This window comes from Lepisosteus platostomus, chromosome 27, assembly GCF_059453375.1.
Source record: "Lepisosteus platostomus isolate fLepPlt1 chromosome 27, fLepPlt1.hap1, whole genome shotgun sequence".
NCBI lineage: Eukaryota > Metazoa > Chordata > Actinopteri > Semionotiformes > Lepisosteidae > Lepisosteus > Lepisosteus platostomus.
The window spans coordinates 9,933,727-9,961,569 of NC_142637.1; the positions used below are offsets into that span (position 1 = coordinate 9,933,727).

At 50.1% G+C, this 27,843-nt stretch overlaps 2 protein-coding genes across 4 annotated transcripts; one reads left to right on the plus strand and one right to left on the minus strand.

Annotated features, from left to right (window-relative positions):
• Positions 1-164: 164 nt before the first annotated feature.
• sh3gl1b (SH3-domain GRB2-like 1b) lies at positions 165-14,863 on the minus strand. 2 transcript variants are annotated; one of them, XM_088621866.1, is made up of 10 exons: positions 14,631-14,863; positions 7,429-7,497; positions 7,199-7,271; positions 6,906-7,049; positions 6,654-6,787; positions 6,406-6,564; positions 5,891-5,994; positions 5,573-5,712; positions 5,174-5,221; positions 165-3,354 (listed from the first exon to the last, which is right to left on the minus strand). In XM_088621866.1, exons 1-10 carry the CDS (start codon positions 14,673-14,675, stop codon positions 3,161-3,163), a joined length of 1,110 nt encoding a protein of 369 aa, XP_088477992.1. In that variant the 5' UTR covers positions 14,676-14,863; the 3' UTR covers positions 165-3,160. The 2 variants fall into 2 exon arrangements, with proteins under 2 accessions (XP_088477992.1, XP_088477994.1); XM_088621868.1 differs by lacking the exon at positions 5,174-5,221 and having other exon boundaries at positions 14,631-14,860.
• A 2,518-nt stretch (positions 14,864-17,381) lies between these two features.
• Positions 17,382-27,628, plus strand: chaf1a (chromatin assembly factor 1, subunit A (p150)). Of its 2 annotated transcripts, none has more exons than XM_088622429.1 (16): positions 17,382-17,723; positions 19,195-19,245; positions 19,414-20,132; positions 20,556-20,603; positions 20,849-21,069; positions 21,196-21,256; positions 21,449-21,517; positions 21,794-22,014; positions 22,140-22,308; positions 23,893-23,973; positions 24,738-24,836; positions 25,003-25,258; positions 25,348-25,492; positions 25,569-25,890; positions 26,186-26,273; positions 27,344-27,628. In XM_088622429.1, exons 1-16 carry the CDS (start codon positions 17,663-17,665, stop codon positions 27,439-27,441), a joined length of 2,709 nt encoding a protein of 902 aa, XP_088478555.1. In that variant the 5' UTR covers positions 17,382-17,662; the 3' UTR covers positions 27,442-27,628. The 2 variants fall into 2 exon arrangements, with proteins under 2 accessions (XP_088478555.1, XP_088478554.1); XM_088622428.1 differs by having other exon boundaries at positions 17,383-17,723; positions 20,547-20,603.
• The last annotated feature ends 215 nt before the right edge of the window (positions 27,629-27,843 follow it).

A 27,843-nucleotide genomic window follows, 5' to 3' on the forward strand; every position in this document is an offset into this window, starting at 1 on the left:
TTCGAGAAGTATTTTTCCTGTGGGTTAACAGGGGCACCATTGCTGCTGTGTCCAGCTCTAGCCTGACAGCTTCCGTATGGCTCTCAGGGCACAGACCTGGATTCCGGGAATCTGGAGCATCACCATGGAGAATCACAGTGGAAGAAAACAAACACTGAGCACAGTTCTGCAGATATCTCGTTTATTGAAAGTTTGAAAAAAAGAATAAAGATATACTAAACTTTACACTAGTACAAAAGTATGATACTGAACAGGAAAAATACTAGTTTAAATTGTAAATTAATTCAGAGCATAGCCAAAAAGTAATTAAGCAGTTTTTCCACTCTAAGGTGTAATTCCATAATGGAGGACCTACATGCAAGATTAGTTTGTATAAAAAGATAGTTTTTACTACAAGGTTGCTTAATAACATAACAGAATAATGCTTTAATTTCTTAATATCAAAAGATAGACTCTCAGATAGGATTAAACAGAGAAACGGCCCCTTTTTGTTTTTCAATGTAGTGTGACAATCGTAGTGTCTCTGCACGGAGACCAGCAGGGCCACAGCCAGGCCTCTGTGCCTTGTGTTGCTGAATGGAGGTTTAACTAAGCTCACTTGAGCCACTCTCGCTGCCACAGAGCCCCGGGCACTCCCGAGCACTGCAGCCGAGCAGGACCGCTGGACTGGCACCGTGTCAGGTGGCATGCTGGAATGTGGGCTACAGCTGAGTCAGGCAGGCCGAGGCTGCAAACACCCCTGTGTCTCTTAGTGTTCTTTTTATAGACAGACCCTGTACTCTCACCAGTCTGCACTCAGTGAAGTAAGAATGCATTCAGCCTGTCATCGTATATCCACTGAGCACCACAAGCCATTGACTAGGAAATAAAATCACTGCCGAACACTATGTACTTTTAATACATAAAGATTACGTAAACAATATTAGAATACTACAACCAGATCATTTTAAAAGTTTAATACATTTAAAAGTGAGAACATTATGACAATGAAAGCCCAGTGGGCTAGGATAGATTCTTGCTCTCAAACACAGACAGCTTTAAAGGACACAGCCTATATACTTCTCATTTACCAAAACACGTGAATTCAAGAGTCCCTCACATTCCAGATAGTGACTTCAAAACTAAAGTAAACCAACATGGATCTGAAGAGGGCCAGCGTGTGGGAGTCTGGTCACAGATGAACATCACAGTCTTCCACCCTTGCCCTGCCTGCTATTAACACACTCCTTTGACAGGCCAAGATACAGCTTTTGAGGATTTTGAAACCTTGACCTTCTGCCTTGTTCACTAGACTCAAGAGTTTCTGTTGCAATGCCACCAATGAACACAAAATGCAAGCAGAGCTTTAACAAAATTTTAATAAAAAAATTACAAAATGATTTTACTACTCCTCTCCTTGGGATTTGAACAGTCTAGTCAAGTACAGTCCAAAGTGACCGAATACAAAAGTCCAGTCTGTCCCAGTCCTATCAAGTCCAGTTAGTAGAGAGGGGCTGGACTCTGTTCCTGGAGAGCTGCTGGGGGAGGCAGCTGTCCCCTGGATGGGTGACCTGACACCTACAGCTGGGACCCTCTGCAGCTCCCTTGTGGAGTCGAGTCCCCTCCCCTCGAGACATTGGGCACCGCCAGCAGTGTCCCCAACACGAGACAGACAGGGAGAGACAGCGACAGACACCAGTGACAGGACACACAGCGCTTTGCTGTGGCATTAAAGTCGTCAGCTCAGGAAATGTAGTTAATGTTCATGTAGTTATGATTAGGTTTGTACTTTTTCCTTTTCTATCAGTCAGACAGAACTAAACTCCTCCAGGGACATTGCTTACATAATTAATTGTGCACTGAACTATCTATTAGACCACAAACAGGCTAGCAGTTTCTGGTTGAGCGGTGCCTGGCGCCAGAGGCAGGCTCAATGGCAGAGCGGAGTCTGGCGGCAGAGGCAGACTCAATGGCAGAGTGAGGTGAAGACAGTAGGTCCTTGCATGAGCCAGCTGCCAGTGGGGGGTCTCCCCTCTGACTCCCAGGAGCCTCCCTCCCTCAGGCTTCATGTACACCTTCAGCCACTGGCTAAGGGGTAGCCAGTCTGCACTGATTAGGCACAGAGGTGTTTTACTGAAAAACTATAATAAGATGCAGCAGATGCTCTGGCTCCTTCAGATGCCTGCTCTACCCTTCCCTTACAATCTTCCGACCTCCGCCCTCTCCTGCCGTCCCCTTCTCCTAGAACACCGGAGTGGACCGTCTTTCAGAGTGTAGTGTTTTTCTTTCAGTCGTATTTGTGTTTAGTGTTGTACAGAGACAAGAGGCTGCCTGCCTTCTAGCTGATGAAACAGCCCCGATCTTACCCTCATGGGAGGGGACGGTCTTTGCTTATAGCTCAACCCTATTATCATTCCCAATTCATTCTCCCTTCTTTATGAACAAGTAGTGATTTTCAGATCAATATAATGTCTTCTATAGAGCAAATGGATATAAATAAGAATCTGCCCTTTATTGTACTGATCTGCAGACTGTACTGTCAGCTACTCCTGCTGTCCAACTGCATGAATACTGCTGCACTTCTCTACTGCCACCAGGGGGCACTGTGCAACTTTGTACACTGACATATGAACACTGGCAACATCTCACCTGAACACAGCACTGTAGAGAAGATATGCAACTCAGGGAGGTTAAACCTGTTGGAACAGTGTTAACTGCACTGCTGAGTGGGACCTGAAGCTGTGTGGTGATATCAATGAGATTGATTATTTCTGTCCCTCTCCATCACAGCTCTGCCACACCTCTAAATAAGGGCTGTCACAGCTGCACCAACACAACCAGCAGGTGGGACTAAAAACTCACAGCATTACAGAGAACGCCATTTTCCCCAGATCTCAGGACCTGATACAGCACTGAGAGTTAAAGTGTATAGAGCCCCCCAACACACACCCCTGCTGCAGGACAGCTGTATGACTGACTCTATTTACTGCAGGAATGTTTCAATACTTCCCCCCTTCTGCACCACTCTCTCTCCCCCTCTGTGCCTCAGTGCAGGGATGACAATTTTAATGAAGAGAGAGGCACTGAAACAGTAACACTATATAAGCTCCATTACAGATGCCCTTCTCTGCCCCCCGTCCCTCCCAAATACCCCTTCCCACCCCATCCACCACCACACCCCCTAGTGCGGCAGGGGCACCAGCACTTCCACATAGTTGAGGGGGAAGAATCCTGACTGGCCGTGCAGCATTCCCTCATACCAGTTCTCATCGATCTGATTGGTCAGGGTGATGATGTCGCCCTCACGGAATCCCAGCTCGCCATCGTTCTCGGGCTCAAAGTCATATAGCGCCTTGCAACAGGGCTGGTCCATGGCTGGGGGGAGAAACGGGCTCGGTCAGATTCACAGACTCACAGCCAGACCAGGAGACAGGCCGACACTCTACATGCACTCCTGGCCAGGGCTTGCTTACTCATTTACCGTTTAATTTTAGCCTTCCAAATGCCATCGAGCACAGAATATGAATACCCTGCATATACCTGTTTGTCTGAATATCCGTTTATCCACAGAGCAGGAACAGCACAGTCGAGCTCAGTCTATAAATCTCTTTTTTCCATCCGCCTCTTTCTCTGAACACTAGTCAGCTATAGTGCAGGCAGCAGAAGCTCCTGCTGGGTGTGAAGGCAGGCCCAGAGAGCCAGTATAGGTACTGAGGTGAAACGAGAGATCTGGCACAGTCTCCCTGTTCTTCTGCTGCTGCTGCTGTCAGAGGCAAAGGCGTGTTACACAGCCTGCAGACTTGCCAGCACCTTTCCTCCACTTGGAATTGTTTTTGAAAAGTCCTTTAAATTAACCAAAATAAAGTAAACTTAACTGGAGATCTTGTGAGAAGCCAAATGTTTGCTGATTCCCCTTAAACACATGATTTCTCAAATGGAGCACTGGGGCCCCTATGCCTCCCCAATAGGCAGGGGGCAATGAGCAAGAGCCCCAGAAACTCCTGGCCATGTGACAGGTCAGCACTGCCTGTGCTGTCGCCCTCACCAATGGGCACATCAGGACAGGCTGAGAAAGCCCACTGGTGCTGGCGCTCACAATGCCTGCTCTGTGATTACTGCACAGCGGGTGTGCTGTGTTTAGACCTCCACCAGCCCCAGGAGCAGAGGGAAATGTCAGGGATACCCTGGTCTGGCCTGCTTCCGAGCGATGTTAGACCCGGCCCAGTGTTAGTGATGCACCACAATCCAGTAAAGCAGCAAGGTCAGAAGTCAGTCGTCAAGGGCATAAGGTGTCCTGCTGTACTCCCCTGCGGTCTGCAGCAGGCTAGTGGTGTGTACTGCTGCCTTCAGCACGGCCCAGTCAGGCACGATCAGGTGCCACACTGCAAGCCCACTCAGGCTGAGTGTCACCCCAGCGCTGCAGACTGGAGCAGGGTACAAGTGTAGAGCACACTGCCATCACACTGTGGGGGAAAGGGGGCAGAGAGAGGGGCACAACTGGGCCAGGGAAGTCCTGGTGCCAGGCTGTGAGCTGTGGAACTGCCCGTCCCCCAAAGTCCCGACAGCGCAGGGCAGCCAGGGTGTTAGAGAGCTGGAGTGACCGGAGCAGTTTGCCCAGGACTGCACTACCCACTGCAGTCTGGGTGCCTGCTGGAGCATGGGGTTAGGACACCACACAGCAGGCCCACCTCACACAGCCCTGGGCACACACACACACAGGCAGGCGGGCTTGGCCAGGCCAGCTCCCACTGTTTGGGGTGTTTAGTTCCTTAAGTGCAGCTCTGTGCAGCTTTCAAAGACAGCAAAAAAAAAAAAAATGTTTCTGAAATATTCTCAGAAAAATCTAAAAAACCCAATATCTAATCGTTTTTTATTTTATTGGGGCTATCTTTCTTACAGTCTGAATATTTGCAAGAACAAATATGCTAGCATCACCTCAAACAGCTTGGTATTGAGGGAGGAAGGCACAAGCACACAGAACACTCCCACGCTCTGTGGTATAAAGAGCCGCCTTCTGCTTCAGTCTGCGTCAGGGCCTGTTATCGAAACGTGATAGCAGAGACTGCCGAGTTTGTGTCTGCTCTGTTTTATGCTTTGTGTTCAACAGCAGTACTTCAGTGGTCTCTTTATACTGCAAGCCAGCACACACTTCCACACACACACCTCGCCCAGATCACCCTTCTCTCAGACTCACAGGCGCTGTAGGATCGGGAAGACATTCTGCGCGGGTGGAACGACGATGCTGATGACATCACAGGGAAAGAACACAGCACAGTGTCACAAGGGCTCAAGGCCTCACCCCTGCTTCCTCGTGAATCGATTAACAACTGGCCAGTGTAAACTGGTAAACAGATCAGCTCCTTAACACACACCCAGCTCTTCTCTCCGCCTGAAGCGCAGTGCTAATACTAATTCACTACAGATCTTCTTCAACACTAGCAGTTGCCCAGGGACTGGAAAACCAAATATACAGAAGTAAAAACAATGAAAACTGTACAGGTTAAATCAGTCTTCCAGTGAATAAAAAAAATGAACTGTCTGAAAATAATGGCGAACATCAGCAAGCTAGTTCCCGTGCCCGGCCGTATCTCACCCGAGGAGCGGGCCGCTGGTGCTGCAGCTGCAGCGGGGGTGTAGAAGCCTCCGTTGGACTGATCGGCGTCTCCATAATCCAGGGAGGGCTTGGGCTTGGGGGTGTACTCCCTGCGTGGGCGAGAGGATGCCTCGCTCATACTGCAGAGCACCCGGGAGAACACAGGGTTAACACACATGCAGCACCAACTCGGTGATACAACGATTCAATAACTCCGTTTACAGTGACACCCGAAACAGCGAACAGCAACGCCATGCTGAAACAGACGCTGCCGTGCTGATTCGAGCCGGCAGGAGCTCGTGCTCAGGGCTCGCTCACCTGGTCCTCAGCTTCTCGGACAGCTCCTCCAGGATCTGCACCGCCTGCCGGTGATACTGCAGCTGTGCCTCCACCAGCGCAGACAGCTGGCTCACCTGCTCGATCTGTGCAGACATAGGCAGGGAGATAAATACACACACCGTTCAGAGAACATTTGCACTCGGATTGGGTGAAAATTAGATTCTCCAATATTCCCCCAAAAGCCTACCAATTTCCCCAAGACTTCCCAAAACCATCCATGACCCAGGACCACCCAAGGAACCCCAGAACAGCCAAAGACGCCCCAAGAATACCTGTCTTTCTGGCAGAGACTCCCACACTCTCAGGCACACACCCCCACAATGCGCCCCCTGAGACTCCCACACACAGCGCGCCCCCCCTGAGACTCCCACACTCTCAGACTCACAGTGTGCACCCCGAGACTCCCACACTCTCAGGCACACACCCCCACAGCACCCACCCCCCGAGACTCCCAGCGTGCACCCCGAGACTCCCACAGCCTGCCAGCCACTCACGTCGGTCTCCAGCAGGTTGTACATGCTGGTCTCCGCCACCTCCTTGGACTCGTGGAATTTGTCGAGCGCCTGCCGCACCTCCTCATCGGGGATCTTCCCCTGGCGCTTCTTCTTGTAGTCGTAGTCGAGCCGCCGGCCCTCCAGCTTCTTCAGGTGGTGCTGAGGGTGGGAGCCGGACAGGGTGCGTAAGAGCAAGGACCATTCTACGCGCCCCTCATGCTGAGGAAACGCCTGCCGAGTGCTGTTACCTGGATCTCTCGCAGGTCTTTGTCACATAGCCCCTGCAGGGGGTCGATGAAGTTCTGCTTGACATCGATGTCCAAAGAGTCTTTCACCTCTGCCAACCGCTTCATGGATTCTCCTGCGTCCAGCAGAGCGCCACCTGGAGTTTGGATGGGGAACAGCAGGCAAGGTCAGACCTCTTTCACCTCTCTATCATGTTGCTTCTCGTTGCCACAAGAGTTGGCACCCCCCCACACCCCCCTTTCCCCTCCCCTCACCGAAGTTTGTGTCCTCTCCCAGCTCGCGGCCATACTTCACCATGCACTCTCCCAGCAGCCCCTCTGCCTGTGGGTATCCTGGGCTCTTCACCTGGCCACGGATCTTCGACACCGTGTTCAGCATCGACAGCTTCGCGCGGGATGCTGAGGCAGGGGGGGCAGATGGCAGAGAGAGGGGGTTAATGACACAAAGGTGCCGAACCAGGCAGATCTTTAGCTGGGTGTAAACAACCCAGAAGACTCGGGCAGTGAACCTCCCCTCCCTCTCCGCCCTTCTTCCCCATCTCCCTCACCCGGATTGGGCTGCAGGTACTCCGAGGTTTTGGAAATGACCTCCGTCACAGCCTTGCTGGTCACATCTACTTTCTGAAGGACACATACAGGGCAGAGGTCACCACACAAAAAGAAAAGGAGATCCACATAGACACACAAACGCTCACCTATCTATAAATTGTTAAGAAGTACACTGGCAAAACTACACACAGCACAGAGACACGGTCACACATGGACATGCGGGTCTTACCCTCTCCAGATCCTTGAAGTCTTCATCCAGCTTGGTTCCCTCTGCGCCCCCCACCTTCTCACTCACCATCTACAGGGAGAGGGAGGACTACAGCGTGAGAGCACAACAGGAGACCTTCAGGTTTAAATTGTTTCAGGGACATCATCCAGAAAGATATGTACCATTATTTCTATTTAATACTGTGAATTTTGTCATGTGACTTAAAGGCAAACAGTTACACTATTTTTATATTTCAGGCTATGAAAGAATCAGTGCATTTCAAACTACAATAATAGTAAATGTAAACTGGGGGTTTTACAAGTTACTGTGTACATCACAAAATAGACTAAATGTCCAGGTATGTGCAGTGCCATGTTCTCCCAGTGACGTGAAGCTGCTCTATCACATTGTAAACAAGCAGGCTTGTGAGTCCATCTCTTTTAATTCAATAGAGATGTTGCTCTTGATTTTGAGACCATTTTGCCGATGGAACCTACAGTACTAGTTAGCTCATCATGCAGATCACGTTGGAAACTTTCTGCAGTGAAATATCTGCTGCACAACCTGTTAAATTAGTTATTACAGTGACTAGTGAGCAGGAAGGGCTGCATCACGTCAACTCGTGGGAACGCAAGATCAGAGGTTTGCGACGACATGGCAACTTACAGTACTTTCACAAAGTTCAGGATTTTTGTGCTTAATTTGAAATCTGTACATTTTTTCTATACTGTCAATGAATCTATTTTGATCCAGAGATTTAATAACTGGTCTGAGATATTGGGGCTGAAGTTCCACTGTAATGGGTTGAGTGGCAGAAACAGAAAACAGCAAAGTGTTTGAATGTCAGAGCAGCCTGTCTACTCCAGGTCTTTTCTTCCCTGATTATAAGTCACTTTCTACACTATAGTAGTGCAGCACATTCTGCTTTCCCACTTCATCTGTGTGATGCAGCCAATCCAGCCTACTGAGGGCTCAGAGCTGGAGGGGACACACAGCTGAGCAATGAGATCTGGCTGGTTTCCTTGAGTTTCCACTGCAGGCCTGACCCAGCACGGCACGCCAGGCGAAGAGTGGAAAATCAGACACTCCTTCGCTGCTCTGCCTGGCGTCGCTCGCAAGGGGTGTGTGTGTCCCACAGAGCCAATATCACAGAATCGCAGAACCTAACAGGCCGAGCGCAGTAAGGCACACGCACAGACACACTCATGCATGCACAGCTGGCCAGTTCTGCTCCAGTGGAAAAAATGTTTTATGATCTGTCAACTCCTGCATTGCACACATGGCAAACAAGTTAACTCTGTCCTTCCCTCCACCCTCTCGGCACTCTCTCACTCCATCTGCCTACACAGATATACATGCTGTAGAGACTGCAGACGCCTCACTGCCTGTCGCAGTCTCTCTGCACAAGGATCACTGGACTTGTTGCTGTTCAGCACAGCTGTGGTACCCTCAGGGTGCTCCAGTAAAATGCTCAGCTGGATACGTGGGTACAAATGTTAAACACTTGGACAAAATTATCAGCCAAGTACAGAGAGGCGCATTAGAACCGAGCTCAGGAGGCGCTTCATTGGAAAAAGGGACACAGGAGTATGGAACGAGCTTTATTCAACAACTGGCTGGATGAGATTCTGGGATCAATCAGCCCCTAAAGGCTGGACAAGCGAGACAGGCCGAAAGGCCACCCTGTTTTTAATTCTTATTATGTTCCTGGATTCTTGTATTCAGTGAAATCCAATTCACACACACAAACAACTACAGCACCCTGCGGTATACTGTATAATTAATTGAACTCTACCCTCACACTTCTATAAAACACCAATGACGTCACTCACTTGCACCAGGGCTTTGTCTCTGAGTAGAGGCGTGCCACCCTCTCTATTTCTCCTTTTGTCACTCAGTTCCTAACTACGCAGGCACACATGATCTCACACCCAGCTATCTGTGAGTCAGTCTGTCCCTTCCCTGTGCGGCTATCGGTATCTGACTCTCCCAGGCTGGTGGCTCTGGCAGTGTGGGGCACACACTGTGCCACCCCACTCACACACTGGCATGGGTCTCCCAGCCTGCTGCTGGCGCTGCACGGTGGACGGACAGAGGAAGAAGAGCAAGAGCGACAGAAACGAGGGAGCAAGCACGTCAGAAAGACAGATAAACGAAGCATGTGTTGCGCAAGACCTATATGACTTGTATTGCCAATAAAAAGCAGCTGATTAGGAAAGAGCTCGGTGTGAAGGGCGAGGAGGTGTGTGATAAGCCTGTGGGAGGGAGACTTAATAAAAGAGAAAGGGTGGGAGACTGAGGGTGCTGGGGGGGGGGGGCACAGCCCCAGTGTCATTGTCTAACGGTAAGCACTGGACACTGCACTGTCCAGCCTGACGGGCTCCTCACAGTGACCCTGTCTGTCCATCCGTCTGTCTGTCCAGCCCAAGGGGCTCCTCACAGTGACCCTGTCTGTCCATCCGTCTGTCTGTCTGTCCAGCCCAAGGGGCTCCTCACAGTGACCCTGTCTGTCCATCCGTCTGTCTGTCCAGCCCAAGGGGCTCCTCACAGTGACCCTGTCTGTCCATCCGTCTGTCTGTCCAGCCAGAGGGGCTGCTCACAGTGACCCTGTCTGTCCATCCGTCTGTCTGTCTGTCCAGCCAGGGGGGCTGCTCACAGTGACCCTGTCTGTCCATCCTTCTGTCTGTCCAGCCAGAGGGGCTGCGCACAGTGACCCTCTCTGTCCATCTGTCTGTCTGTCCAGCCTGAGGGGCTGTGCACAGTGACCCTGTCTGTCCGTCTGTCTGTCCAGCCTGAGGGGCTGCTCACAGTGACCCTGTCTGTCCATCTGCGTGTCCAGCCTGAGGGGCTGCTCACAGTGACCCTGTCTGTCCATCTGCGTGTCCAGCCTGAGGGGCTGCTCACAGTGACCCTGTCTGTCCATCTGCGTGTCCAGCCTGAGGGGCTGCTCACAGTGACCCTGTCTGTCCATCTGTGTGTCCAGCCTGAGGGGCTGCTCACAGTGACCCTGTCTGTCCATCTGTGTGTCCAGCCTGAGGGGCTGCTCACAGTGACCCTGTCTGTCCATCTGTGTGTCCAGCCTGGGGGCTGCTCACAGTGACCCTGTCTGTCCATCTGTGTGTCCAGCCTGGGGGCTGCTCACAGTGACCCTGTCTGTCCATCTGCGTGTCCAGCCTGAGGGGCTGCTCACAGTGACCCTGTCTGTCTGCGCACAAGAGTTAGGGGTTATGCTGTGAGTGGCCAAGGGACAGAGAGAGATGAGTACTGAGTGAGGGCCAGTGAGAGATGCAGACAAGTATACCGAGAATAAAACAAATCCTCTACTGAGCAATGTACATTAAGAAAAATAAAGCATACAGATTTTAGACAGTGAGTTGTGAGTTCACTTTGAAAAAATAATAATTCATAACATGCAGTAACTTAAGTTAATTATTCAATGTTGTTCTAATTACCTTTTAAGTGTCCCCTGATCTTGACTGCCATGCTAAGAATTGTGATGTTACATTGTGTGTGTTCTATTTTTCAAAAAATATTTTTAATATGGAAATATTTGCTGTATTGTGTTGGTTATGTGATACTTGCCAACTATTGGCAGTCTGATTTTCTCATTGTGGAAGATCAGTAGACAGAGCTGTTTTTTCTCAGTGTCCTGTTGTTTTATATATTTGTTCCTTTTTCCTGCTTTCTGCATTGCGGTTATTAATAATCTGTTGCCATTGCAGATGATCGTCTCTTTGTTGTGCTTTGGCAGTATTGTAATGCATCAGCACACAGATAAGGAGGAGGAAGATAGGAGACAGGGAGGGAGAAAAGAGAGCAGAGATATGGGCTCAGGTCCCTTCCAGAAAGAGGTCGTGTCAGTTTCCTGTCTTGCACAGCCACCCCAAAGCCGCCTACGCTCCTGCAGTAACTGTTAACCTGCTTGTCCGTGGGTCTCTGCTGCCGCTGATCACAGGAACAGGAGGAGCCAGAAGACGGATCACAGAAAGAGTCACGAAGAACAACAAGCTCTCTGCCTCTCTCACTTGTCCTACTGCCTGTATTTTCAACAAGCCACTTCAAACGATTCCTCACTCCCACTCTCTCTGCTCACGAGGAATCTTAGCCTCGTCCTGACTGGCTACTCCGACAGGAAGTCAGGAGAGCTGAAATCAGCAAAACTGGGAGAGAGGAGGGGAGAGAGGCAAGAGAAACAGGATGACAGGGGGACAGAGAGAGGAGGGCACGCTGTCCCTGTTAAGCAGAGTGGGCTTGCAGTGTCCACTCACTCTCTGCTTCTCTACTCTACTCTCCACACAAGTTTTATTTGAAATGATTTACTGGCATGACAACATGAAGACATATTGCCATGAATCTGACATTAGGAACCCACAGACACAGAGGAACACAGCAATCACTTTCCCCTCTCGGCTACCACAGCCCCAGTCTCCTCCCTCTCTTCTGGAAAGGACATGTCTCGGCATTTTCTTCTCAACAAACTGGTGCAAAAAGCTCAACAAAATGCACCCAGAGGAACACAGCCAATTCACATCATGGGAGGGCCTGGGCTACATCTTCCATTTACTGCAAGAATAGAAATCACTAAAATGACAGTGATCCCTAAAATAAATAAATTACATATTAAGACTGCAGCCTGTTAAAATTACTCGCTTTAAACAAGAAGACTCTTCTCTGCATTTATTTAGAACTCAAAACAACCTTAAATTACTTTAGACAAAATATTGCTTCCATGAAAAAAGGGAGGAAAAACAATTATTAATTTCTTATTGGGTCACACAGCACATAATATCAGATGGGCAATCACAATGACTACCACAGTCAGACAACAGACTGAATCTGAGCCATTTGAACCACAGTCTGATTCTCTCTCTGTTGACAGTCTCTGCCTCCTGGAACACACTTGGATATACTGAAAACATCTGTACGATGTGACTGTACAATTAATTTAAAGCTTCCTTATGGAAGATGTGGTTCACTCTTCTTTATAAGCCCGTATTGCGGAATAACAGGTCTGAAGCAGGAATGTGGACATTATCAGACCTTAACCTTACCCTGTAAATAAGAATTCCCAAGTGTGCTCTGCCAATTAATTCCTAGGAATCACAATCTTCCACGCATCAGTAACTCAAATTAAATATATAACCAAAGTTCAGCTTCTTCTGATGGGGAATATTTAATGCATAATATTTATAATAAGAAATGTCAATGATGCACTAGCGTAGGGTAACTTAACACCATCAAGGCCCCAACAGCACATACACACTAGACAAAATAACAACATGCATCATTAACCTTTCTAAACACTTGTGCAAATGACACCACAGGTACAGAATTACTAGAAACTGTTCACGAGATCTACTTTCAGATGAATGCTAAGAGCAGTTCTCCAGGTAGGTCAGAACAAAACGATAACCTGACAAGGACTGTGGGACTGTGGGAGAATGAAATTCAGTATAATTAGGCGCTACAGTACCAGTCCAGTAGACCAGTCCTGTTACAATAGGAGCTACAGTCCCAGTCCAATAGGACAGTCCTATTACAAATAGGAGCTAGTCCCAGTCCAGTAGACCAGTTTTGTCACAATAGGAGCTACAGTCTCAGTGCAGTGGGACAGTGCCAGTCCAGTAAGACAGTCCTGTTACAATAGAGGCTACAGTTCCAGTGCAGTAGACCAGTCCTGTTACACTAGGGGCTACAGTCCCAGTCCAGTAGAACAGTCTGTTACAATAGGAGCTACAGTCCCAGTGCAGTAGGACAGTCCCAGTCCAGTTAGACAGTCCTGTCACAATAGGGGATACAGTTCCAGTGCAGTAGGACAGTCCTGTCAAAATAGGGGATACAGTCCCAGTGCAGTAGGACAGTCCTGTCACAATAGGCGCTACAGTCCCAGTGCAGCAGGACAGTCCTGTCACCTTAGGCGCTACAGTCCCAGTGCAGCAGGACAGTCCTGTCACCTTAGGCGCTACTGTCCCAGTGCAGCAGGACAGTCCTGTCACAATAGGGGATACAGTCCCAGTCCAGCACAACAGTCCTGTTACACTAGGGGCTACAGTCCCAATGCAGTAGACCAGTCCCAGTCCAGCAGAAGTCTGTTACAATAGGCGCTACAGTCCCAGTGCAGCAGGACAGTCCTGTCACCTTAGGCACTACAGTCCCAGTGCAGCAGGACAGTCCTGTCACAATAGGGGATACAGTCCCAGTCCAGCACAACAGTCCTGTTACACTAGGGGCTACAGTCCCAATGCAGTAGACCAGTCCCAGTCCAGCAGAAGTCTGTTACAATAGGAGCTACAGTTCCAGTGCAGTAGACCAATCCTGTTACACTAGGGGCTACAGTCCCAGTCCAATAGGACAGTCCTATTACAAATAGAAGCTAGTCCCAGTCCAGTAGAGCAATCCTATTACACTAGGGGCTACAGTCCCAGTCCAGCAAGACAGTCCTGTTGTAATACAGGCAACAGTCCCAGTCCAGTAGAACAGTCCCACTACAATAGGGGCTACAATACCAGTGCAGTTGACCAATCCTGTTACACTAGGGGCTACAGTCTCAGTACAGTAGGACAGCCATGTCACAATAGGAGCTACAGTCCCAGTCCAGTAGGACAGTCCCAGTCCAGTAGAACACACTAGGGGCTACAGTCTCAGTACAGTAGGACAGCCATGTCACAATAGGAGCTACAGTCCCAGTCCAGTAGGACAGTCCCAGTCCAGTAGAACACACTAGGGGCTACAGTCTTAGTACAGTAGGACAGCCATGTCACAATAGGAGCTACAGTCCCAGTCCAGTAGGACAGTCCCAGTGCAGTAGAACACACTAGGGGCTACAGTCCCAGGAAAAAAAATAACAATTACTTTAAGAATCGTGTTGCTACAAACTGTCCTTCAAACTACACATATTTCCCTAAGATATTATATAACTATTCCTATTTTAATTAGCCTCTCAAAATCCCAAAAGCAAGCGTGCGGACAGAGGCGCAGTTATACTCACAGACAGAAACGTGTTGACGAGTCAGAGTCAATCGACTCTCTGGACGTCCAAGGACCTGCTTCAACACACTATCGCTACACAAGAGTTACACAACCGGCAGTAACGACACGACAAGAGTCACCCCAAAACCGTCATGACACGCGCTGACGTGTAAAACAACAACTCGAAGCCAACTAACAGAAAGACTAAGCAACCAAGATAGCAATAAAACGAAAACAGCAAATTGTGCACTGACCTGGCTGGCTTTATAAAACTGCTTCTTCAGCCCCGCCACAGACATCTTGGACTCGGAATCGCTCCTCTCTGCAAGGCGGAGCCCCGGTTCTCTCGGTTATAACCCAGCCTTCGCTCTCTGCGCGGAACCCACCCGGCCCTGCAGTCTCTTGGACTCCCAGGACCCTGCAGGAAGTTACATGGCAACCGCGGAGACTTCCTGTTCAGCCGCAGACCGACGGACATTCCAGGGCAGCCTCGAGGGGCGGTGGGGGGGGGCGACCTCCTCTGTGTTCGCACAGCGCCACCTGCTGCCCAGGAAGTCAGGTCCAGGCAGGCAGCAGGAACGCGCAGTTTCGGTATGGGAGAGAATTTTACAAGCGTTAATTTTAGTGCCCATGTACACCCACAGTGTTTGGGCTGTTTGCAGCGTAAAACATCAAAGTAACATTGAACAGAGATAAAGACAGTGATAAAAAAGTGAAAAAAGGAGAAGAGGCAAACACTAATTAAAAGCCTGACTAGACAAATAAATCTTTAGATTTAAAAACTGTAAAAAAAATTCATTTCCCAGATTTTCAATGTAAAAAAGGTTTTCACACTCTGTATTTCCAGATTGGAGATGAAAACTTTACCTTGTTTTCTGGGGAACTACCAGGTATTTCCTGAGGTTAAGGAAAATAACAGGAAAAAAATAGAAGATTAAATTATATTAAGTTTACAGGAAAACAAACAGTGGCAACAAGAGAGGACCAGTGAGACTGGACGCCAGCATAGACATGGACAGGACTGGGTGAGACACAGACAGGACCAGTGAGATCCAAACAGGACCAGTGAGACTGGACACCAGCATAAACACAGACAGGACCAGTGAAACTGGACACAGCACAGACACAGATAGGACCAGTAAAACTGGACACAGCACAGACACAGACAGGACCAGTGAGACACAGACAGGACCAGTGAGACTGGACACCAGCATAGACACAGACAGGACTGGGTGAGACACAGACAGAACCAGTGAGACTGGACACCAGCACAGACACAGACAGGACTGGGTGAGACACAGACAGGACCAGTGAGAGTGGACACTGTCACAGACACAGACAGGACCAGTGAGACTGGACACCATGATCAACACTGGATGGTGAACAGAAGCTCCAGTGCTCGTTTAGTAAGGTTGAGAACTGAGGTGCCATCAGGAATTGGGAAGGAGGATGGGATTGCCGGCACTGAGCGCGTCACTCCGTGATAATCTGCAACATCACCTGGACATGTCCATATCACAGTAACTGAGATGGGGGTGAAACATCTCATCACAGCATGTAGGATTGGCAGACCAGCAGGTTCAACAGCACCACTGCAGAGACGCTGAGTCTCCAGACCGCAGCAGCTGGCTCTGGGCAGTACAACAGTATTGACCTTTGATCTGTGCTGAGTGAAGCCATTGTACTTCTCATCCCAGAATGCATCTGGGCTGCCACCAGCCAGCATCTTAGAGACGACTACAGTGGGCCGATTCTGTGCCCAGGAGCTCCAGGCCGGACCTAGAGTTCAGACTGTGAAGAATCATGGAATACTCACTGGAATATCGGAAACCTCAAATTCATTAACCTTGAGAAAACCTTTTATTCTGTTAAATTAGGGGTACTTTGCTAATTCCAGCACCCCAATCAGAACATGTACCCCTTATCTGTACTCCCTGTACAGAGAACTCTCTGTGTACTATCCTAAGATATGATCTTTATTTTTATATCCAGGTGGGGCTGCACATTGGTGATGGTGGAGGGGAGTCCCCATTACCTGAAAAGCGCTTTGAGTGGAGTGTCCAGAAAAGCGCTATATAAGTGTAAGCAATTATTATTATTATTATTATTATTATTATTATTATTATTATTTATTTCTCCCATCAGCCATTTTCCAAACGTTTCTCGTGTTGTAATCTCCTTAATTGTTCTTTTGCTGTTGTATTTAAAAAATATATATATTGGTTTAGACCCCATTGCAATATTATTTTCTATATATCTCTCTGATCTTCTGATGTCTTTTTTTCAGATTCCAGTAGAGAAAAACACATTCCTGGTCATTATTATATGTGTATATCGCAAAAAAGAGACATTGTCATGTAGTGGAAGTTTATATTTCCTTTTATTTGTATGAGAGAGAGGTTAAAGAGAAAAACGTTTTGTCCTGGGGAAGCAGATTGTGTTGTTGTTTTGTGTTATTTTGTGTGGTGCTGTGTCTCCCCCTCCTGGAAGGCTGCGGAACCGCAGAGCCACGCTAAGCACAGAAGACTTCAGCGGAGCCAACCTTCAGTTTCATGGATTCTGATTTTTTTTTTATAACAATCCTATGTTTATTTCTTGAATATGTCTGTGTGCTTGTGTTATCCGTTAGGATTGCAATACCAGCTGTGAACGTTGTCTCTAGATTCTGCACCCGCTCTGGTTGCCTAGCAACACCTCATTTTAACCTGACAGGTCCGCGCACGAATCAGCGGCCAGCCTCCTGTAGCTTTCTAACCACCTGGCAAATCACCTCCTTTCCTGCCGACTACTCTTCTCTGAGCGACAGTTCCGCAGAGCCAGTCACGCACCTGTGCCAGTGTCCCTTGAACCAATCACATATCAGAACTATAGTTAAGAGTGACGTGACTAACCGAGTACTTGCCAATGAGCATCGAGAGCTCCCTGAAGGGGCGTATTCGTGGGGGGATAGCCTTCAGGATATCATAGGCTAGTCCCCGCCCCCCTCTTGGGTAGTTTCCGACATCTGGCCAATCAGCTGAAGCTGTTGGGGTCAGTGCGAGACTCCCGCCAATTCCGAGCTCCTAGCGCCTTCTGAGAGTGGGAGACAGAGAGGGAGCTCGGGAGGGCAGCGGCTTAATTAAAAATAGTTTAAAGTTTTGGAAAGAAGATTTTGAAGTTGAATAAGAACTCTTAGCCGCAAGCACGAAACCTCAGTCTGTGAGGGGGAGCGGGCAGAATCTGTCGAGCTGGTCCACTCGGTCCGGCGGGGTGTTGTGTTGCGCTCCCGGGCGAGTGTCGCGGAGCGATGCTGGCGGCGGAAGAGCTGTCCTCGGAGGGGCCGTTAGCGCAAACCCCGAGGAGGAGAGGTGAGCCCGGGGCGGACCGCGGGCCTGTGAGAGTCCCTGGGGGTTCTTCTGGCTGGCTGGGTTGGGGGTTGTCGGGGTCCAGTTTAGAATGAGGGGATTTTCGCGGCCCTGCCGTCAGAAACGCGGTACCGGTTTAAAAAGCACGGAGTGTGTCGGGGGCTCCCGCGCCGGTTCTGTAACTCGGGGCTGACTCGGTCGGGCTGCAGCCGGACTTTCCCAGCGCTGGTCACGGGGGTCGCCGGCGTGGCAGCGGGAGCCGGGGTGTCCGTGTCTCCGCTGGGAGTGCGGACCGCTCGACTCGCTGTGAAGAAACAAAGAAAATAAAGCCCGAAACGAGCATTAAAAGCACTTCTTAAGCCCTGCCTGGCAGATATAGACCCACACAGGCTGTGTTGTCAGATCCGTTTGAGGGCTGTTTTGTTTTTAAAAGTGATCTATCTGGAGCTGTGATTGCTGTCCAGTGGCAGTGGGGTTGCAGGGCGCCGGAGAGAAGGGTATTTGCGGTGGGGAAGTGCTGTAACAGACCCCGCCAGCAGGACCCGGATATCGAAGAGCGGGCTGCGGCCCCGACAGGAGAAGTCGAGGTGTGGAGGCGATCGGGCCGGCCGGCTGCATCATACCCGGAGCCGGCCAGATCGGCGGGGAGGACCGTCAATCGGCACTGTTTGGGCTCATTCACCCCCGATCTCCGTGCTCCCCGACTGCGGGAGGCGTGTAGGCCCAGCGGCTCGGCACTCCGGGGGCTCCGGCTCTGCTGAAAGGCGGGAGAGTACACGCTTTCTCTGAACTGAACGATTTCCTGCGCCCACTTTCTCAAACAGCACGCTGTCGGGGGCAGCGGGGCCGTTGTGTATCGCGGGCGGCGGTGGGTCTTGCAGAGCAGTAAAAGCCCGCAGACCTGCAGTGAAGAGCGTTGCAGAAGCCGGATGTTTTCTGTCGTGTCCCCCCGGGTCGGGAAACGGGCCCGAATCTCTTGATGCGGATTGTGCTGTCGATGACTTGGTCGTGCGCTTCACCTGTGTGACCGGCTTTCCCATTCATTAAACGCCAGTTCGGAAACTATTGTAGATGTCCCATTTCTTTCCACCCGTCTTTTAATCTAGCAGAGAGCCGGCTGGGCAGATGTAAAGCCGATAAAGCTATCCAGTCTGCCTCCCGGGTTCAGTGGGGAAGGGTGCTGTTCAGGGTCTTGCTCTTTCTTAGAGTCTCTTGGTCTGCCTGGGAGGTATTCCAGAGCTCTGTAATTTATCTCTCTCCGTCTGCAAGTGTTTCTTTTCATGCTGCCCTTTGTACTCCTGCTCCCTCATCTCCAGCCAGGCACTGTGACAGGCTAGTGGGATTTAATGGTTTACAGGTGCTCCTAGGGGCCCTCAGGGGTGTCCTTGGGGTGCCCAGAAACGAACGCTGCAGGCTGGGAGAGACAGGAAGTGAACTCTCTTGGCGTTTTCCTGACTGTGCTGTGTGTCTGCAGGTATGGAGGGCAAGACCAAGTCGAGCTCTGCAGCGAAGAAGCTGGTCCAGGGTGAGTCTGTCTCCTTGTCTCCCACCCTGGTGGGGCAGGCTGTTTATCAAGTGCGTCAAGTCTCGGGGGCAGGGATCATCAGAGCCCCTCTCTTTATCCCAGGCTGGTGGTGCTTGATGAGCTCTCTGTCACTGAGAAAGCCTGACTCTGCTCTCCTTGTCTGTCCAGCTCGTCTGCCCTTCAAACGCCTAAACCCTGTGCCCAAGCAGAATGGAGAGCCCAAACGGACACGAGGACCCCCTGCCCCCCCCAGCCCAGAGGGCAGCGCCTCGGACACCGAGAATGAGCAGGACCGCAGCCCGCTGCCTGTTCCTCCCCGCAGTGCCCCCCTGGTCAACGGCCGGGGGCCCCTGGATGGCTTCATGAGCCGGGCGAGGAGGGTGACTGCTCCCCCTGAGCCCTGCGTCACCATCGACCTCACAGAGGACTCGAACTCTGCTCCTGCCCCAGACACTGCCCCCTCCCCTGCCCTGGCCCAGGACACTGCCCCTGCGGGGGGCTCCATCACCCCGACTAGCATGCCTGAGCCCCACAGCACCACTGCCTCTATGGAGACAGGCCCCTTGGACAGTCAGACAGGGGGTGGGGCAATTGACTCAGTTGCAGAAGTGGAGAAAAAGGTTGAGGAGGAGGAAGAGGAGGTTGGTGTTGATAAAGGTGCCTCACCCAGCTCCCAGCCAGCCTGCACACAGCACCCTGACCACAGCGAGCACCCTCAGGCCTTTGAGGCAGAGGCCGAGGTGGAGGGGGAGGAGGAGAGCGTTTCTGGCCCTGAGAACGAGTCGCTCCTCTCTCCCTCATCTTCCAGCTCGCTGTCCGCCGTGGAGAGCTCCCCCGAGCCGGCTAAGGGCGGCACGCCGCTTCGTGCAGAAGCCCCGGGCAGCACTGTGAGTACACGAGAGGGGGGGACTGGCAGGGCCCGTGGGGATAGGAGCAGGTCTCCAGTGTGGGAGTTCGAAAGGCAGCCCAGTTAATTAGGACATCGCAGACGTGTGACAGATGCGCTTGTAGCTCTGAGGATTATTTTAGCTTTGGGCATTATGTAGGACCTGACAGAAAATTGGATGAAAATTTAATTCTTGCAAAACCAGGCTGTTCCACTCTTTTATATTTAACACAAAAGCTGGTCTGTCACATTGTTCTTTGTATGAGAATTTGTGCCAGATCCTGGTGTGAAAATGGGCTAATGGTTTTGGTTTTTGGCTCTTGAACGTGAAAAGGGTTCTTCAGATTGTGTGGCGGGAGGTTTAGAACTGTCTGTGAGAACTGTTTCCCTTCACCTCTCCCATCTCTCTGCCAAGGGACCAAAGACCCCCCAGGCCACAGAAGACAAGAAGGTGAAGAGGCGCTCCCTCAAGGTAATGGGCTCGAAATGGGAACACAGGGTCCAGACGTGTTACACACTTCAGGGTTCCCTTCCAGCGGGGACATTCTGGGGGTGAAGGAACACAGGGGAGTTGGTACAAGGGCTCCGTTTCTCATGAACGAATGTTTCAACTTGAATCGGTCCAGTACGAGTGAGCTCGGGGCTGAAAGGTCGGTGCCCCCGGAGCAGTGCGCTTGCCTGGCACGGCCTGCCCCCTGACGGCCTGCCTCTCCGCAGGGCGAGGAGCAGGAGCAGCGGCGGCGCCAGCGCGAGGAGCAGCGTGCCGAGAGGGAGCGGCAGCGCAGCGAGGCCCGGGCCGCGCGGGAGCGGGCCAAGGAGGAGGCGCGCAGGCGCAGGGAGGAGAAGGAGCGGGACAAGCGGGAGAAGAAGGAGAAGGAAGAGAAGGAGAAGGCGGAGAAGCTGCGGGCGAAGGAGGAGCAGCGGAAGGTGAAGCTGGAGTGAGTGTCTCTCGGCCCCGGTCCGGCTCGGCAAACCGTCTCGGCGCCGAATGCCAAGACTGTACCGTCGTCTGCTCAGGGCCGGGGAGCCTCTTAACCTTCTTCTGGCTTTTTTTTTTTTTCAAGAGCCAAACTGGAAGAGAAAAGGAAAAAAGAGGAGGAGAAACGGTTGAAAGAAGAGAAGGATGTGAGTGTTATTTCACTCCCCCGCTCGTCATGCACGTTTCTCCCTATATCTTTCTGCATGTTTGGCTGTTGTCTGGCCCACAGGGAGAGCAGGGGCTCATTTACCCCTATCCTCATTGGTGGGGTGGTGCTGGTCCCCCCCAGTCAACTGCTTTGGCCAAGCAGTCATTTTGTTCTCCCCCCCCCTTTTCAGCGGATCAAAGCAGAGAAAGCGGAGATCACCCGGTTCCTACAGAAACCCAAGACCCTGCAGGTGCCAAAGGTAGGAGTGCAGATGATTGCTTTTATTCATAAAGCACCTGTCAGGACCTGCATCTGAAGACATTGTTCAGTTTGGGTAATAAAAAATGGCAAAAGCTGGAGTACTGAAAGGTGCTTTTCACATAGGTAGCTCATCTTTACACTGTTTCATAAAGCACTTCCATAGCTTGGAGGTGAAAATATTAGCTGTTTGCTTTTCCAGTTCATTACACCTCCTATGCAAGAGCCCTGCAGCTGCTCAGGCCTCTGATCTGCCCGTCCTGTCCCTCTCCCCTAGACTCTGGCTGCTGCTTGTGGGAAGTTTGCGCCCTTTGAGATCAAGGAGAACATGGTTCTGGCGCCACTGAGTCGGGTTCAGTGTGAAGAGGAGGCTCTGGAGCAGCTGGACCGGTACCTGGCTGAGCCGGACCACAGTCTGGATTGCCGGAGGCACTGGCTGAGCTGCAAGCACCGCAGGAGTGGCCCGACCTGGCCCAGGCCCACAGAGGATGTGAACAGGTGGGAGAGGGAGGGGCGGCGGGGTGGGGTTGAACGTGGGGCTGAAGCAGATCGAGACTGAGGCCTGCGCTCGTGTGAATGCCAGGGGAGGGACTGACCAGTGCCGTTTGCTTTCCCGGCGCCAGCTGTGTGCTGGTGGTGGAGGTTCCCAAGCCGGACGGCGTGCCCGACCGGCGGCAGTGGAGCCGCATGAAGCTGCTGCAATTCCACGAGAACTACCGGCCGGCATACTGGGGCACCTGGAGCAAGAGGAGCCGGCTCATTTCCCCTCGCTGCCCCCTGCAGCAGGACAAGGTCAGGCAGCCCTCGCCACCGCCGGGCAATTCCATTCTTCGTGTTGTGTGGTGCTGAAATGGGTTAGAGTCCCTCCACATCGCAGACTGCTCCAGGTGAATTCCTCAGAGCTGCTGCTGGGGAAACTGGGAGAGGACCAGACTGCAGTGTACTGGGAGTCTGATCTGTTTCCCTGCGTGGTGGTTTATAACGGCGATGAAGATTCTCTCTCAGTCATTTTTGTGATTCTTGTAAACCGAAGGGAATGAGAACTGGGGTGCATTCAGGTCGCAGTGCCTGTGTGGGGTTGTAAGGAGCTCTTGACGCATTGTGGGTACGTGGTGCAGGTGTACTGGTCTTTGGTGCGGGTGTGCCGAGCAGATCGTCTCACTGCAGAGCTCATCATGTAGGAAAACACCTGGGCAGGAAAGGATGAATGTCGTACCTCAGAATCTGCCAGGCTTTGACACCGGGGTAAGAGGTTCTGATGCGCATGATGTGTTGGAGAAGTTCTTTCACATGTGATACTGCATTCTGGGCCAACTTTCAGTTTTTGTGAAAGGGCAGAAATGTTTAATTTTTGAAGTGTTGAATGGGTCAGATCGTGACTGTAAGCTGTGTTGTTAAGTTGTCAGGTAACTCCAGGTTAAGAAGGGGCATCTCTGCACCTATACCCCTTTTTACAAACGTAAAACCCTTTTGTATTGTGAAAATTTGACAAAGATGAGAAAAGAAAATGTAATAACATTTATATTTTTGTTTTATTTTACTATTGAAAAAACACTGCTTACATAGTTAGAAATAATTAATCCTACCAAAGTACTTTACTATACAGTAACCACTTCATTTGTTTTTGTGTAATCACACACACACTTGAATTTTCTTTCCTCACACCTTTAGGGTCCGTGACAGTCTAAACCACAAATTTGCTTTGTATTGCTTCTTCGTATTTTTCGGAATTTATTCCAAACGTGGGTAACATTTCACGTGCTTTGTAGAATCATATCATAAGTTCGTTTGTAAAAAGAGGTACGAGTGTACTAAAAAAAGCTGCTTCTTACAGTAAGTGTATATTTAGGCATTTGCATTGATGGTAAAAGTGTTGGGTATATGGGCTTCTATTTAAACAAACTCTGGGAGTCCATGTTTGTTTAATATTGTTTAATGGCTTGTAAAAAGATTGTAATGTAGTGAAATATAACTAAAATATCAAATAGTGTGACAGGAGCTTGTTAGTCATAATTGGTGTTTTTACCGGATCAGGTCTAGAGCTTTCTTGTACAATTTCCTGTCAGCATGGTGTTGGTTTTCCTTATTGCATAAGAAAGTGTTGCTCTCTGCAGTTTTATGAGCTCCTGTCTTTGGTCCAGCAGCAGTGCTGGTGAGTGTGTTCAGAGCTTTGACCTCAGTTTCTAGAGCCCTGCAGGATCCAGTGACTGTGTAACACATGACTGGTGAGGAGTGCCTTGCAGGACTGGTGGCCTCCTGGCATGTCTGTTAGAAATATTTCTTCTGGTGCTTCTTGTTCCACAGCTCTGGTTCAGGTGGTCATGACTTCGGTGATGTATTTTAATCTGGTGTTTTCCTCTGTGTCTTGGTCTCCAGGAGCTGTTGGACTACGATGTAGACAGTGATGAGGAGTGGGAGGAGGAGGAGCCAGGCGAGAGTCTGTCCCACAGTGAGGGGGTCAGTATCGGGAGGGGCTAGAGTGTTTAACTGCTTTTCTTTATGCTCAAAATATTACCTGCAAAATGGCATCCCTGGATGCTTCCAGCACCCCCTGGCTGTTGGCCTGCAGTCTGTACAGCTGTCAGCCAGGGGTGCTCTGTTACTGTGGTGCATTTATTTCGTTCTTTTATCCTGTACTGCACAATCTCAACCCCTATTGATGAACCCCTATTCCTATTTTCTTTGAAGGAAAACTGTAATGCTGTTTTTATATTTTGGGGATAGAAAAAATTGGCATTGAGGCATTGTATTTCAAACCACAATAAATGTAAAATGTGCACAGTAAAACCTCCAATTTACATCACAAAATAAACTAGATTTCCAGGTGTCCGCAGTGCCATATTCTGCGATTCAGAACCAGACAAAACTTCCTCTGCTGCACAACCTGTACTTATTCAGTAGTGAGCAGGAGTGGCGGCATCACATAGCAATTCATGATAACGCAAGACCAGGGGTTGCGACAACATGGTGTCTTACAGTACTTTCACAAAGTTCACGATATTGTGCTTAATTTGAAATATGTTAATTTTTCTACCCCATCAATGAATTGATTGTTAACGCAATTTAATAAGTGGTCTGAGAAACGGGCACTGCAGTTCCCCTTTATAGCCATTACCTTTGTAAATCTCTTATCCTAATGAATGGGTCACAGGGATGCTGACCAGCACAGCACTTGTCCGGGGACTCTGATGAGTGAAACTCATGGTTTGTTGTTCTGGCAGGATGAGGAAGAGGAGGGTGGTGACGAAGACGACGATGACGATGGATTCTTCGTCCCCCATGGTTACCTGTCCGAGGGGGAGGGAGCATCTGAGGAGGAGGTACGGGCAGCTCATTCCAGTGTTCTGCAGACTGAACTGGTGCCACTCAGCCCAGATAGTTAAGCCCAGATCTGAGGGCTGTTGGTTGTTCCTTATCCCCTCTGCCTCTTATTCTCCACTCTCCCTTCCTCATGTCCGCTGCTCTTTCCTGACTTCCGTCCTCCAGGAGCAAGCGGATCCGGAGAACCAGAAGGTGCGGCAGCGGCTGAAGGCCCGGGAGTGGGATGAGCTCATGTCTAAGGGGAAGAAATTCCACGTGCTGGAGCCGGTGGTGCTGGGGTGCGTGTGGGAGGCGCAGGGGGAGCCCGACAGGCCGGAGAACAGGATGCTGCGACTGCATGCTGTCTGCCTGCTGGACGTGCCGCCTGGCGACGAGGCAGGCAGCCCCGAGAGCAGCGCTCGGGAGCGGCGGGACGAGCAGAGTGAGCGCCTTCTGGTGCAGCGTCGCAGCCATAAGTCCGAGCGCCCTCGCCCTGCTCCCTGCTGACCGCTGCCCTCTCCCTCTTTCCAGTCCTCTCCCAGCTCCTGCCCCTGCTGCACGGGAACACGCACGGCAGTAAAGTCATCATCATGGAGTTTCAGGAGTGCTGCCGGCGCAGACCCCCGCCGCAGGCCACCAGTCCGGAGCCGGGCGATGATGGCAGCGTGCCCACCAGGTAGACACCCTACCCATGGGGAGTTTTTTTTATCGTTCCTGTTCTCTGCCTGGCTTAGCTCGCTTCTCCCCCCCAGGTACCGTCTGAAGCGGATTATTTCAGAGAATGCAGTATATGAGAAGCGACCGGCCTGGCGCCGCTGCTGCTGGTACGTCCATCAGGAAGTGCTACAGCGCTTCGGTCAGGAGGGCCTGCCAGTGCCCTGTCAGTGGAGCTACCTCACCCAGGGGCCACACAGTGCCCGAGAGGAGAGCAATGGGACCCCCAGCAATTCCAGCGTCTCCCCCCCGACCCCAATGCCCACTGCACCCCCGCTCATGTCCTCCTCCGCCAAGCGGAAAAGTGCCGGCAGCATGTCCATCACCAGGTTCATGAAGAGGTGTGGAGACGCAGAGCAGGTGGGTCTCGTAGTCTTGACATTGTTGATCCAGGCCCCTACTGCAGTGCCTGGAGTTAATAACTTACTCCTAATAACCTCCTTGTTGGGCTTTGTAATGTATAGTGTGTAAATATATATAGGCTATATAGTTTTATAGTTCTTTGTAGTATTTATAAACTATACAGCTTGCAAGATGCACACCACATACTGCTGATCTTGTTGTGCTGAGTAGCTGCTGTTCAGATGTTTAGTCTGCACTCTTGAAGCCAGTTTCAGTAAGGTCTAGCCTGCATGATCACCTGCTTCTCCCTCAGGGGGAGGCGATGGAGACGGATGGGTTCCAGGCCGACACGGAGGAAGACGAGGATGATGCGGACTGTGTTATCGTGGAGGCTCACACAGGTGCGCAGGGGTGATCGATCACAGCGCGCTGGGCAGAGCACTCACGCACTTCCTTCTCCTACCAGGCGAGATGTCAAAAATGAACCCATTCGTTGAATCAGTCGTGTACAGATGAAGTTTGAACTTTTTAAAATGATTTAATCTACAGCGTTAATTTAATAATGAAAACATAGCAATATTTACAAGTGTGATGAGGTCCCGTCTATTCCATTTTGTAGTTAATATAGTAGCAATTGATCTGCCAATCTCTTCCAGCTGTTTTTATTAAAAAGAGCCAGGATAGCTCCTTGATCGTGTTAAGGTTAGCCTGTTCCTCATTCACAACCCTTTGGGTAACAACAAAGTGGCTCCTGTTCTGTTTTAAATGGTTCCCTCTGTTTTTCACCTGTGACCTGGTTTGCGTTTCACTTTTAAAACGCAAGAAGGCTACTGGATTGACTTTGCATGCAATATACCTTGAAGGATTCTGAATACTTGAATCAGATCCCCCCTCATAGTCATCTTTTTACAACTAAAAAGCTTCAGTTCTTCTAGCATGTCAATTATTTAAACCAATTTTCCTACTTCACATAAATCTGCATCTAGGTCTTTTTGAAAAACAGCCTATTCAGGCTCAGTGTTTATAATTTTGTGTTTACAGATTTTGCTGCCTGTATTAAATTCTGTATTTGCCTAAATCAAACAGCTGCCAGGTGTTTGCCCAGTCTTGAATTCTAAGTCTTTTTGAATTTTTTACAGCTTCTATTTTTGCTGACTTTTCTTTGGCATGATCTGCAAACTTGACTAGTTTCTTAACTGTACTAGAATGTAAATCACTGATATCAGTAAGGAAGAGCAGTGGTCCTGGTACAGTTCTCTCTGGTACTCCATCTCCCCAGTTGGGATTACATGATTGATCACATCACCCCAGTTGTAGCATTCAACCCCTTATCAGTACTTAGTCCAAATGAACTGCCTTAAATTTTTTTAATATGAGAATGATCAATATTCTGCTGAGACACAGAAGAACCTGTCTGGGGGGGTCTGGTAGGATTGTTCGGGAAGGTAACTGCCCTTGTCACCTCCTGCAGGTTCAGTAGGAGATGGTGCTCAGCAGGAGAGTACGGAACACATGGAGGTCACGACCTCTGACCTCCCTGCAGCTGCTGCTACCCCCTCCAGTGCCTGACCTACCTTCTGTCAGGGGAGGTCACTGCTAAGCTGACACTCCACCATGATCACTGGTGTAGTACATTGTTGGCTTTTTTTATTGATTCTTTTAATGTCTTCGTCAATGTACACATATATGTGTTCTATTTGTTTCCCAAGAATACTTGAACTGGTTTTCTTTATTAAAAAATAACTAAGAAATGAAATGTATCGCACTTTCATACACCTTGTCTCCCTGGTCCTGTAGTTACAGTCCCACCCCTCCTTCTGCCTCTTCATTCACAACGCAGGATGTCCCCTTACTCCAGAGACTGATTTGTTTTTCAGGCTGCTAAGTGAAGAAGGGGCATCAGTGAAAATTGTTTTTCCCCTAGATTTTATTAATGTTTGAAGGTGAACAGGAAAAATATATTTTTTTTAA